Source organism: Rhinolophus sinicus, chromosome 17 (genome assembly GCF_057876585.1).
Source record: "Rhinolophus sinicus isolate RSI-liver-muscle chromosome 17, RSI-T2T, whole genome shotgun sequence".
Taxonomy (NCBI): domain Eukaryota; kingdom Metazoa; phylum Chordata; class Mammalia; order Chiroptera; family Rhinolophidae; genus Rhinolophus; species Rhinolophus sinicus.
The window spans coordinates 70,599,934-70,613,007 of NC_142517.1; the positions used below are offsets into that span (position 1 = coordinate 70,599,934).

A 13,074-nucleotide genomic window follows, 5' to 3' on the forward strand; every position below is an offset into this window, starting at 1 on the left:
AAAGGGAAGAAAACCATCAAAGCACTGAGTGCTTTCCTAAGTCATTTAAGTTAATGTTTTTCTTGTTCAGCTAATCATATAAAACTGAGCTACATCTCTTGATTTCTAAGGTGACATGAGCGGGCATGTAAAATCATAGCTTACCTCTTTTAGAGTACTGGGGTTGACAGGAAACCCTTTTCCCCCAGAGAGGCTGGAGTATTTCTTTTCCAAATTACAAAGATTTTCCTTTTCCTGAAGGAACACAAAGTCTATTAAGTTTAGTCAACCTTGGATTTCCCTCATAACTAATGATGTTGAGCATTTTTTTCATGTGACTTATTGACTCTTCATATATCTTTTGTGAAGTGTTCGTCGTCAAGTCTTTCACCTTTTTATAAAAAAAATATTTATTTGGTGTTTATATCTTATTATCGAGCTATAGGAGTTTTTAATATATTCTGGCTACAAGTCCTTTGCCATTTCCTCTTTAAGAAATCTTTGCTTACCCCAAGGCTATGAAGATGTACTAGCACTTCTATAATTTCTTCTGGAAACTTAATCATGTCAATTTTTATGTTTAGGTCTATGATCTATCTCAAATTAATTAATGTGTATGATGTGAGGATGGGTGGTGTTGAGGTTCCTTTTTTCCATGTTTACCCAGTTGATCCAGCACTATTTGTTGGAAAGACTTTCCTTTCCTTACTGGGTTGTCTTAGAGGCTTTGTCAAAAATCAATAGACAGTGTATGTGCGGGTCTATTTCTGGATTCTGTTTGTTCCCATTGATCTATATATCTATTTGTGTGCTAGCACCGCACACACGAGTAGTCTGAAACACTACAGCTTTATAGTAAAACTTGAAAACATATAATATAAATCCTCCAACTTTGTTCTCATTCAAAGTTGTTTTGGCTATATTTTTACCATCAACTATACTATACCCTTTGCATTTTCTTATACAGTTAATTCTCATTATTTGCATAGTTAACGTTCTATTACATTGTCATGCACACTGAATTAGTGAATACTGAACCATTGTTCCTAGAGGTATTACAGGGTTGGGTTTCTCTTGTCACAATATTTTCAGCAACTGATCAATACACAACTTTGTTTTATGTGTGTTTCTGTCTAAAAGATACCTATTTAATACACATTGTTGATTCACATTAACATTAAACTCAGAGCCAACGGCACTATAATTGAACATAAGCATTTTCTCCATTAGATACTTCACAGCCTTCTTGTGCTTAGGACACCAGACAGTACTTAAGCACTATGCTTAGGAGCCATTTTAGACAACAAAATCACCAACAAAAAGAACAAAAATGTGAAAATATGGCACTAAATAGTCCACAAAACGGACACCGTATAGTAGTAGAGCTGAAAAAAGGCAGAGCGTTGACTTGTTCAATCTCAGCAGGGAACATGCGTGTCAAGTGACTTAAAATGTTCACGGTTCTGTGCATGTCCCTGAATGACTGCATGACAAGTACTGATCTTGTTACAAGTAAATTTTAGTGAGAAAGCAAATTCACAAATACAGAATCTGCAAATGATGAGGATCAACTGTAAATTTTACCATCAACTTGTCAATTTCTACAAAATGTCTATTGGGATTTTTATCAGGATTGAGATGTATTTATAGATAATTTGGGAAGATAGAACTATTAATACTTGTGGACCATACTTTTTACAAGAGTTATATTTTATATATTTTTGATAAGGAGATGGTATTTCTGTGTGCGCTTACCTATTTTTAAAAATCTATCCCTAAGAGACTTTTTCCTTTTTCTGCTAAAATTTCAGAAACTATGTAAATACTGCACATTAAACTATTTATTTTAATACTGTGTGCAAAGGGTAAATGGTGGTAGGGAGACTAACGGCACTAGAGTAGTTATTCCCTAGACCAGGAGATAGGGATGGAAAATACAGCTCCATTGAGACATTTCTAGGTGCTGAAGATGCAAGAGGAGGGGAGCTATCAGGGCTCGGGGTGGGCTACAGAGGCACCTCAAGTGAACTCATAATTCCATGTGAAGGACCAATTTTCCTCTCTCTTCTCAAACTCAAAATAGCTAAGACAGGAATACTCACTTCAGCTATATTTCTTCTAGGTGGGACTGGTTCAGACTCATACTTTAATGCATCATTTTGGATGTTGTGTTTTTCCTACACATCATTCTGGGTCCATCTCATATTATCATGATCCCAAGTATCATAATGCTGGGGAGTGGCCTGCACGCAAGACTCAGTCAGGAGACTAGCTTCATCAATGTTAACTTTTGGTGCCTTATTACTGAAGTTAGACTAGGGATCATATCAGGGAATTAGGCTGCAGTTTGGGCAAAGGAATCCCTTTCCCTGTAGCCATGTTAGGTGCTGGGATGTAGCCACAGTCCATTTGATGAGGGTGATCTTGCCACCCATGAGGGAGTGTCTACCTAGCCACTTAAGCTCAACTAAACCCAATGTGTCATTTGCCAAGAAGATCCACACACAAATAATTGGAGCTTAAAACACCAGTGCAGCTGAGCCAAAATGTTGGACAGCTGTAAAAAGAACAGAACATATATCACCTATTTGATGAAAAGTATGATTGTTTTTTTAAAAAAGAAAATCAGAAAACATTCAAATTTTTCATAGTTGGATTTTCACACCGTGAAAAAGCATGGAAAAAAAAAAATCCTTGCTTACTTTCTGAATTATAGTTAGTCATTCCCAGAAGATTAGCTTATTAATGTGGCGGATTCAATAAAAATGTATGTTAAAAAGTCTTTCTGAAATTACAATCCACTATTCACTATTAAAAGGCACTTGCTTTGAAGGAAGCAACTTTCCCCTGAGTTGAAACCTGTGTTTTATTGCAACCAGTGCTGAAAAGGAAATACTTACTCTTTGCAGCATCATTATTAAATTATTCTTTTCTTTCACAAAATGGTCTTGTTCTCTCTGAGCCTGCTGGACAATGTGATTGGCTTGCTTTTTCAATGCGGAAATTTTTTCCTGGAGGAAAAAAAGATGATCACAGAAAGATGCACATTAGACATTCAAAACTTTGCCAGTCTGTCCTGGGAAGGGAAAAAGAAGTGGCTGGAATAACAGTGACCATATTTTCAATGATGGTTGGCAGTGATTATTACCCAGAGACTGTGTTGTGGCAGTTTCTTTGACCTGCCAAGTTCACAGCTTTTCTTTACCTACGCCTAATACAGTTCAAGTGATTTAAAACCTATTTGAAGAACTCAGAAGTCAACAGGGAACCTTGTTTTAGACTACAAACGAATTTTTGACATCATCTTGGGAGACAACTCATGGCAAAAAAACAAGGGACTTCTTAATTTAAATTGAGAGCTTAAGAAGTAACCTTCTCCTCTTCCCTTCTCTCAATTTTATGGGTTTAATACAGAGTGCTATGGTGTGATTTTAAATTCTGTAACAAGAATTGAATTCTGGGCTGGACATCTGGGTGCTAGGAGTCAGGTGAAGTCAGGAATATGCCCGGCATTCCATGGGGCTCTGGGGCTGTTTCTAATAGTGAAAAGCTATCACCTAGCGTTGAGAACTATTGAGTAGTGGACACAGAGAAAATTCCCAAACAGATTTTGTTCATGCAGTTATTCTGCATCTAGTTACTATAATTGCAAAAGGAAGTAATTTAAAACAAATACCTAAATTTCTAATATTCTCTGCCTTGGTTTTCACATAAAATAAAACATTAGATATTATTCATAAATGCATCTACAGCATTAAGTAACAACGACTGTAATATGTCTCAGTTTATCTAGTTTGGAGCACTATTTGGCACATAGATGGCAGGCTCCATAAACTGCCAAATGTAACATGTGATTAAACTCACAGAGATATTCAGATGTAATGTCAAGATAGGTAGACAGACACACGCTACAGCTATGGTAATGATTATCACTGCCACATTGCGAGAAGTACATTTTGATTTTTTACATTGAATGACACCTGGCAAAAGTACCTTTCTAGTTACAATATTCCGTTGATATTCAGCCACTTCACGCAGGAGCTGTTGGGTCAGGTTTTCCTTTTCCTCATCCAGACGGCTCTCATGTTCAAGCTGCTGGAATTCGAGGTCTTCAAAGTGTTTGCTCTCCACATCCAACAGGTCAGCATCCTTTGGAGAAAAGGAAATGAAAACACGACACACCAGGATGGCTGCAACCTTCTTAATGTGAAGAAAAATTATGAAAAGCAAACAGTACAAAATATCTTTCCAATCATAACACTGACCACAGTTAAACTATGATAATCCTCTCTTTTGGCATTCGCCCATAAAGCAGAGACTGTTATTGGAATTGAAAGGGATTGGTGATATGGGGGGACACACATTTATTTCACCATTGGGTTTAGACTGCTCTGTGGATATAGAAATTCGTGTTTTCAATCTGCAAGGAGGCTTGAAAATGGATCACGAAGTATAAAAAGAACTCAGTAAATAACCTAAACATTATCTACAGACCAATGTGTGAGTTTCTTGAGAAAATTTCTGTTTTCCACAAATTTCCAATAAAATGAGACTTTAGTATAGAGATTAAACTCAAGAGTCCAAAGTTGTTGACTATAAAAAAATATTTTAAAAGTTGGCGCACAAAACAGACCAGAAGTCTCTAAGAGGGATATATGTACCCCAAATGGCATACAACGCAATCCACTGTGATGTGAAGAGAAAATATTAGACTTTCTTTATATTTACAAGTAGTTTTTTTCTTTCTTTTTTTGTTTTTACAATTTCTCAATAAATTTTCCTTAATGTATATAAAGATAGAGTAATATATGCACATTATTTAAAGCAAATAAATATTTTTGAGCATGCATAAGTATATCTATGATCTATATAATGTATATATAGACATGTATGTTCAAATAATTTAATTGAAAGGAGACGTGATAAAAAATATTTGGAGATTGGGATTCTTAAACTGGGGTTCTGTGAATCCCTTACAATTGTTTACAAATCTTTTTAAGAATGGAACCACAGCTTTCATCAGTCACAAAGAGTGACTCAAAAGATTATGCACCGCTATTCTGTGGATAATCTTGAGGATGTTTAAGAAAGATCAGAAATCATAAAAATCAGATACTCTGCACTCTCCTACCTATAAGATGCCTGCAGACAGGAATAAATCTGCAGCTGTGCAGAAATTGGTGCGTGTTGTATAACTTATTTTCCAATCTACTTTTTCTTAAAATACTCATCCCCCCTTAGTTTTAGAGCCTTTGAAAGAACTATAAATGTAGTATGTATAGGTTTTTAAAAACACAGAATGCCAAAAAATGTATACACATTTTAAGAAAGGAATAAACTGTATTAAAATTGTAATACTCAATATATACTAATAACAAAAGATGAATACAAGTCATGTGTATACATTTTTTTTTGGCATCCCGGTACATAATTTATAAATGAAAAGAAGAGATGGCTGGACTATGTGGCTCACAGCTTTACATAGGTAAAAGAACAAGGGCATTTTTTTTTTAATCAAAACATCAAAAAGAGTTGGAAAAATAAATACATGATAAATTAGATCTATATCAGTATTTAACCCCACCCTGCCTCCTGGTTTTCATGCAAGTGATAAATTAAATCTTTCAATTAAATGGAATATATTTTTATTTTATGGAATGAATTTTATTCTGGGAATAATTCATAGAAGAACTATTAGCTACCATGTAACCATGTAATTACAACAACACTATAGCAACAAGGTTATTATGTCAATACAGAGAGTGGATTCTTAAAGCTTAAGAGCAGGAAAAACAATTTCAAAAACTTATATATCATTTAAAACTTCTTTACATTTTAATTGGCCAAATAAAGTGTGGTTTTGGTTTCAAGTTATTGGGTGACATTTCAAATTTATCATACATTTCATGCTCATAACTTCTAAAAAAATTAATGAACTCAGACCAAATCTAGTCACTACTGAAAGAATTAAACAATAACTCAAGTAGTATGTCTTGAAACAAGATACCTATAGTCTTGAAACAATACATTAGCTGATATATTTATTCATACAGGCATACACACTCATTTTTAAGGTCTTTCCACTAAGCTTGGTTTGTATCTAAAAGTTATTGAGATAGAAACTTAATAACCCCCTTTTTTTAGTTTATAAATAATTTATATTCAAAGTGGATACATGGCTCACTATATATACATACAGTACACTAGTCCGTAGCTCACTCCACATCTGGTTAATATGCAGCATTCCATTTCAACTTCATGAAGGTCACAGAGTCACTGATTTATTTGTAGTAAATATTTAAACCACTGCATAGGTATAATAGTACACTAGGAAGGAAAGTTGAAAACTAAAGCTAAACTCAGCACTCAAATTCTACCGGTATAATCATCTGATCAAGTTATCTAACCACTAAAATGTGTGTATATACAATTACACTGTGAAAGAAAAACAACTTGGGAGGGGGAAAAACAAACTTTTAAAAGGTATTAGATAAGAATAAGAATTCATAGGATGGAATTTGGGTGCATAAGAAATTTAATTGAGTACAGAATAACATATACAGAAAGCTCAAAGTCAAGTGTATGACTAATTGAATGAAAATTTTAATTAAACCTCACTCACTAAAAGAACATTACAAATCTCTACTGGCTGGCAAACTCAAGGTCAGGTGTGAAAGGAACTAAAACAGGTCATTAAAGAAAATTCAATGCAATTCCTTTTTTTCTTTCCAATAACTTTTTTGAGAATTAGCTGGCAGAGTTTACATGCAGATCTTTATGTTTTCTTTGCCTAGATGAGGGACAGAAAGAATAGAATAGAAATGGTATGGCCCAGAGAGATTCAAGTAATCTATGACAGTTCAAGGCCAAGTCTGAAAGCAAATTTAAATGGAGTGCAGAATTTGTTAACATTCCTCCATCTTACGTACTATATTCAACCCCTTTAACTGCATAGTTTTGGAATTTGGAAAGACAATGGCACAATGGTACATCTAGTACTACATCCTCATTTTATACATGAAGATATTGAGGCCCATTGAGGTTGAATGACTTGTCCAAGATTAAACGATAAATTGATTGTAGAATCAGTGAGAAAAAAAGTTCTCCTAATTATATCACCGAGATTGAAAAAAAAAAAAAATCAAGAGACTAAAATCAACCGGTCAGCAGAGTAAATATCAAAATCACAAGAAAACTTTCCTAGCCAGCTGCATATAATAGTGGAATCTATCCCGGCAAATAAAAGACACATTTAACTTCAGCTTTCTTTTCCACACCACTTGTATCCCAGGGAACAACGGGATTGGTGAGCTCATATAAACTACTACAACTGCAGACCATGAAATCAACATCAGATGAAAACTGTATTCTGACTCTAAAGCAATGATTTAGAGGTAAGGAGCCTAGTCATAAATCCATAGTGTTGTATGCACAAAATCATTCTACAATTTCAGCTTAAGTATTTGAGACAACATACAGTTTAAGAAAATGATGTTCTTCCTATTCACTTATTTTTTATTTTGTATAACTTGCCATCTAATGAAGTTTGTTGTAATAAAATCAACTTTATTGAATCTAGTTAAAATGCCTTGGGGAAAACTTTGTAATAAAGTGGTATTTTGAAGTGTTTGAAGTCTGAAGGGAAATGAGTTGTAATAACATAGGAAGTTCTTAGTATGAATGGACTTCTCATGAAATTAGCAAACTTTTTACTGATTAAGCCAAAGGACTGATGAGGACTTACTCTGGTCATCATTCCTGAAAAATAGAATTAGTAACACCTTTTAATATCAGGTAAACAGAAGCTACCACAAGCCAGTTATCTCTCCTAAGGAAAGGGTTTTTTTTTTTTTTTTTGGAAAGGGGTTTTAAGATAAGAATTTTCACTCTGCTTGGAGAGGAAGAGGAAGGAGTCTTTGCCTTCAATTAGTGGGATAGGCTGTCTGCACCGTTTCCTTTCCTCTTTTTTACTCAAAATCATTAGGACATATACAAATTTCTGCTATATAAGTTATCCTACAGAGTTATCCTATAGATTGAGAAGGCAGTAATTATTTATATCAACCTGAGTCCAGGTTATTAATAGAATCTACCAATTGTTATAAACATTTGTATTCTTTATAATACAAATGTTTATAACAATTGCTTCAATGTTTATAAAGAATCCAAACAATAACTGGATAACTAGAGAAAAAGAACAAAATATATAACTATGCTGCTGATTCAAAATAAAGTATTACAACTGGGTAAAACTTTAGCAATAAGGAAAGTTTAAAACAGTAAACAAATATAAAAATCAGTTTCCCAACCTCTTTTATGAATGGGCATAAACACAAACAAATGATAAACTTTTCTTAATCATTTTTACCACAAGATTTCCAGAGAACTGTGACACTGATGGACAAGAAGTTTTATCTTCTTACAGCAAATTTAGCTTACACGACAAAATGAGTAAAGAGGAAAAAACATGGCTGGAACTTTCTTTGATCTAACATTGTAAGAAACAAAAAAATATTAAAACTGTTATGCTGCAGTTTAAACTCTGTGTATTCGGTATTTTTAAGATGCTTTCAACCTCTGCAATAACATTGGAAAGTTTTAACTAAGTTTTTATAACCTAATGATACTCAAGGCATCAAATATTTTTGTATTAAAGGTCATCTTGAACATTTTCAAGGGTGGGCTATCTTAACTGATTTTTTTCAACTTGCCTATTGGCAAGAAGGTACAGACATACTGACATGAATGAAACTAGCCTTCTTTTCTACTCACATGGAATCGTAAATTATGAGTCACTCAGGACTGATTACTATTACATGATTCCTTTAGAAGTCCCAGACTCTTAACGACTGCTTCCCCAGGGTCACAGTTTATTTGGGCTATTGTTTAGAGAAAACAGCTCAGTTGTCTATAAAATGGTAAGTGGGCTTGCCAGTGATTGTGAAACTATCCACATAGGAAATCTTGTTTTCAGAAGATGGCCAAGTTAAACACTGCCAGCATCAAGGATGGGAGAATAACCCCATCAAGTTCAAATAGAAGGTCTATGCTGCACTAAGGTTTTAAAAACCATGCAGCTCATACGAGAAGATGTTGAGGACATTAGTACTGGCCTGCATCTTGGGTCTGGGTGTTTGATTGTGCTAATGAGTTCAATGTCATAAGAAGCAGAAAGAAATGAGTTCAGTGTCACTAAGCAGCAGAAAGAAATGAGTTCAATGTCACTAAGAAGCAGAAAGAAAAACAAAAACAAAATGAAAAGTAATGGTGGGAGCAAATCAGAGAATAGGGTAATTTTTGAACAAGAGTATAAAATCAAGCCAAGAAAACAAACATTGAAGGGTAAACAGTACTCAGGATGCAGCAGAGAATGGGGGGGGGGGGCGGGGGGACCCCAGGAGATGTCAGTTGATTTAAATGTTACAATCTTGGTGATGGTTACATGTCAGGAATTGCTCTCTGTGGTTACAAAGAATGACTCCGGAAATATTTTTTTATTATAAATTAGGTAAAGGATTCTAACAATGAATTTTTAACTGATTAGCGTGAAATAATACATGTCAGCATGCATATTTCTATTTAAAAAGTATTTAATGACCAGAACTTATGCAAATTTATAGTATGTGAAGAAGGATGTCAGAGGAAAGTGGAACTTAATTGAGAAAAACAAAAAAAAACCATAAAACAGCTGACACATTCCTGTTTGCTACTGACCCTCTTCAGTTGTTGCTGTAACTGTTCCCTCATGGACTCAGGACAATTGTCCAGCTGGGTCTTCTGCTCGGAGTAAAGCTCCTGAAGCCTCTCTAGTTTTTCCCTTTCAGCATCAAGCTTTACCTTCTCCTGAAGTTCAGAAATCAGAAAATAGAAGAATAGAAATTACCTTCACACCTAAGCACACGTTAGTGAACATTTCCCAAGGATAACACAAACAAGTAAACACAAACTCTAGATATCCTACGAATGTGGAAACATATCTTGTTAGTGGCCAGGATAAGGCGTATAAGTGGAAGTAAAGACAAGGAACCCCATTTCTGTATTCTCAAAACATAGTCTACTTCATTGGGTATTGTCAATGACCCCCATTCTTCCTTCCTGCCACCGTCTTACAAAAGCAGGGGAAACAGTGGTAATGTTGGTCCATGGTCAACAAGAACAAAAGAAATACTAACTGAATTCATAAGATAGCCTTGCAGAGTTACTTGGGCAGAGAACCAGAAAAAGAAAAGCAAGCATTTACCTCAAGTACTGTGGTAGTCCAATTTGCTCTAGCATTTGTTAGGCAAGCTTTGGAAATTATTGAAATTTTGTTCTCAGGTCAGAGGCAGGCTAGGTGGTCTAGTTGACACCCCAGTCATCTGAAACAGTTCTAGCTATTTGGCAAACTTCAGAGCTTAAGCAATTAGAAAATATGATTGCAAGGACAGCATCTAATTCAAAGGCCGAGAGAGCTAGTAAAAATGCAAGACTGATGAAGCAACAAGAGGAAGGTAAATCAGGCAGCTCAGAGACACCAAAAGTGTGATGTTTACTGTGGAGATAAGGGCTTCCCTACAGTGACTGACAAAAAATAATTAATTGAAACATGGACTGTAAAAAAGAAAAAAGCAAAAAAAAAAAAGAGCAGATCACTCAGGAGTCAGAGAATAGAAGAACAGAAGAGAAGGGAAAAGATAACACTAACCCCTCCTCAGTCACACACTCCAAAGTGACCCTGCACATTCTCCAGTACATAATAGGCAAAAACTGTAATACAATGATTACATGGCCTTACAGTGTCACCTCGTAAATTGAGAGACAAAACAAAACTTCAATCTGTTTAGTCTTTCCAACTTGTATAATACTCTGAACCCTTGAAGTCAATTTTAGATTTGATCCTCTCCTTGGGTAACACTCTCAGCCTAAAGAAAAGCACTTTATGAAGCACTATCACAGTCTGACCCTCAATAAGCAAAATACTACCACCTTACTTTCCTTCGTTCACTCTATGTGAATTGGGAGAAATAAAATTAGCTTCTACGCATATTTTTTTAAAGGATGAAGCCCTGACATAGTCCTATAGAAGTATACTTACTATAACTTCTTCATCCAAATGGCCATGATTTCCTGTGTAAACATATATTTACATTCTTTATAAAAGATATTATGGTTTAAGTCTAAATCTATATGATATCATTACTTATACCAATTCACATGAGTCTCCATTTTTGGCTTAAATTTGAAATTTTCAAAGGCATTTTAGAAACGTGTATTTTGATTTAAAAATGCACTTGTCCCTCAAAATGATCAAATATACAAGTTATAATACTGAGAATCCTATTTCCTATATCAATCTAAAAATGATTCCACAACTTAAAGCTTAGCAGGCTGTAAAGAAGGTGTCCTCATCTTTAATGGTAAGTCGGCTCACTGGGCACATCTATTGTGCAGAAATTGGAGAAAGCAATGACATCGTCCACAGAAGAAAGGATTCTCAAGTGCTACTTCAGGGTAAAACTGAATATACTAATAGTACCAGTTAGATTTAGTCTTTAGTTTCAGAATTAATATTTTTTTCCCGTAACAAAACCAGCAATACAGAACACCTGTTGTCTTTTGGCTAAGAAAATGTGTTATTTCCTGTGTGTGCAGATCCAATATTACCCTGTTTACACAGCAAAATAATTTTATCCGAAGAGCTCTATTTCTATCGTAGATACAATATCACCATATTTTGCAGCAATTCTAGTTCCAAACAGAAAGTTAAACAAATAAAAAAACTACTAATTCTAATTGAATACCATATGTTCAAAGCCCTAAAATTTAAAGTTATATTTGATAGAAAACACTGATACAATATTTGATAATATGAAAAGGCACTGGCCCAAAACCCAGGTCTCAATCTGAAGAAATAAATGATTCCTCTGATGCTCTAATTTTTTACTGTTAATAATAAGTACCAATAAACAACTGATAAAAAAATACCTTATGTTTACATAGTGCCTTCCTTCTGAGGTGCTCAAAACGTTTCGCAATTCCATACAAGGGAGCGGTTAGAAGAATTATGCAAGCAGGCACCATCAGAACCTTTTGCAGCTTCTCTGTGGTTTGTCAGTAAGGCTGTGACCACTACCTGAGTCTCAGAGCAAAAGCTCAGTGGGGCAAAGCTAGAGCAAAGGAAGTAAAGAGGAAGGATGAAAGAAGGACTAGTGGCAGGTGGGCCCGGCTATAAATCACAAACGACCAGAGAGGTGATATCACTCCTGCAGGAGCCAGAAGTAGACCAACTCTGAGCCAGAAAGAAATTAATATTCCTCTCTTCTATTTATCACCCAGGAAGTTTTCAAAGGAAAATTAGCTCTGGGCAAGCAGTTAATTAGAGCTGAAAGTATTAGAAAATAGATGAACCAATTAGATGGTGCTGTTGGGTTCAGGGTTTCTTGCTTTTCACATGTAAAATATTAAAACTGAGTGTTACTCTCTTCCCCCAGATTTAAATTGGTCACTTCACCTATTCTAACTACTATAGGCACAATGATCTTTTCCAAACACCACACTGGGAAAGAGTATAACTTTTTTTTAAGATTCATAAGTCTATTTTCAGGAAACAAATGAATTAAAATGAAGCTTTAATATTTTAACAAATTTAACTTTGTTGAAAAAATAAGATTTCAAGGAATTGGAACATTCTAGGGAAATGCAATGTACAAGGGGACATTTATAAAACCAAGAACATGCAGAATGAGACTTCCCTAGAGACCTGGCTGCTTCCATCAGCACTGTTCTGGCATGGACTTGTTCTCTCTTGATGTACTGGCAAAATCCAGTTAGATCACAAATTCATTGCCAGGTTCTGCCTATTTTGTATCTTTAAGACTGATGTTCCTAAAGTGTATATATAGCCGAAGGTAAATTATTCATGGGTAAATGAAAGTAGAAGTCAGCATAGTATAAAACCGGTTGTATATTTGCTTCCATAGTGAGTTCATTCACTCACTCAATAAATATTTATAAGGGGACTAGAAGTAGAGAAAAGAGGGAACTTGATTACTGTCCTCATAAAATACAGGCTATTTAGCTTTGTGGTTCTTAGCCCTGACTGTACATTAGAAAAAC

The 13,074-nt window shown here is 34.9% G+C and overlaps 1 protein-coding gene across 25 annotated transcripts in view; it reads right to left on the reverse strand.

Moving 5' to 3' along the window:
• PHLDB2 (pleckstrin homology like domain family B member 2) overlaps positions 1–13,074 on the reverse strand; it is a 229,646-nt gene that overhangs the window by 33,974 nt on the left and 182,598 nt on the right. For 17 of the 25 annotated variants that reach the window (XM_074332046.2, XM_074332112.2, XM_088794208.1 and 14 more), the window contains 4 exons: positions 9,694–9,822; positions 3,973–4,128; positions 2,880–2,990; positions 145–234 (listed from right to left, as the gene is read on the reverse strand). In XM_074332046.2, coding sequence (XP_074188147.2) covers positions 145–234; positions 2,880–2,990; positions 3,973–4,128; positions 9,694–9,822 — 486 coding nt within the window. The remainder of the gene's footprint in view (positions 1–144; positions 235–2,879; positions 2,991–3,972; positions 4,129–9,693; positions 9,823–13,074) is intronic. The other 8 variants (XM_074332137.2, XM_088794210.1, XM_074332058.2 and 5 more) reach the window with 1 other exon arrangement.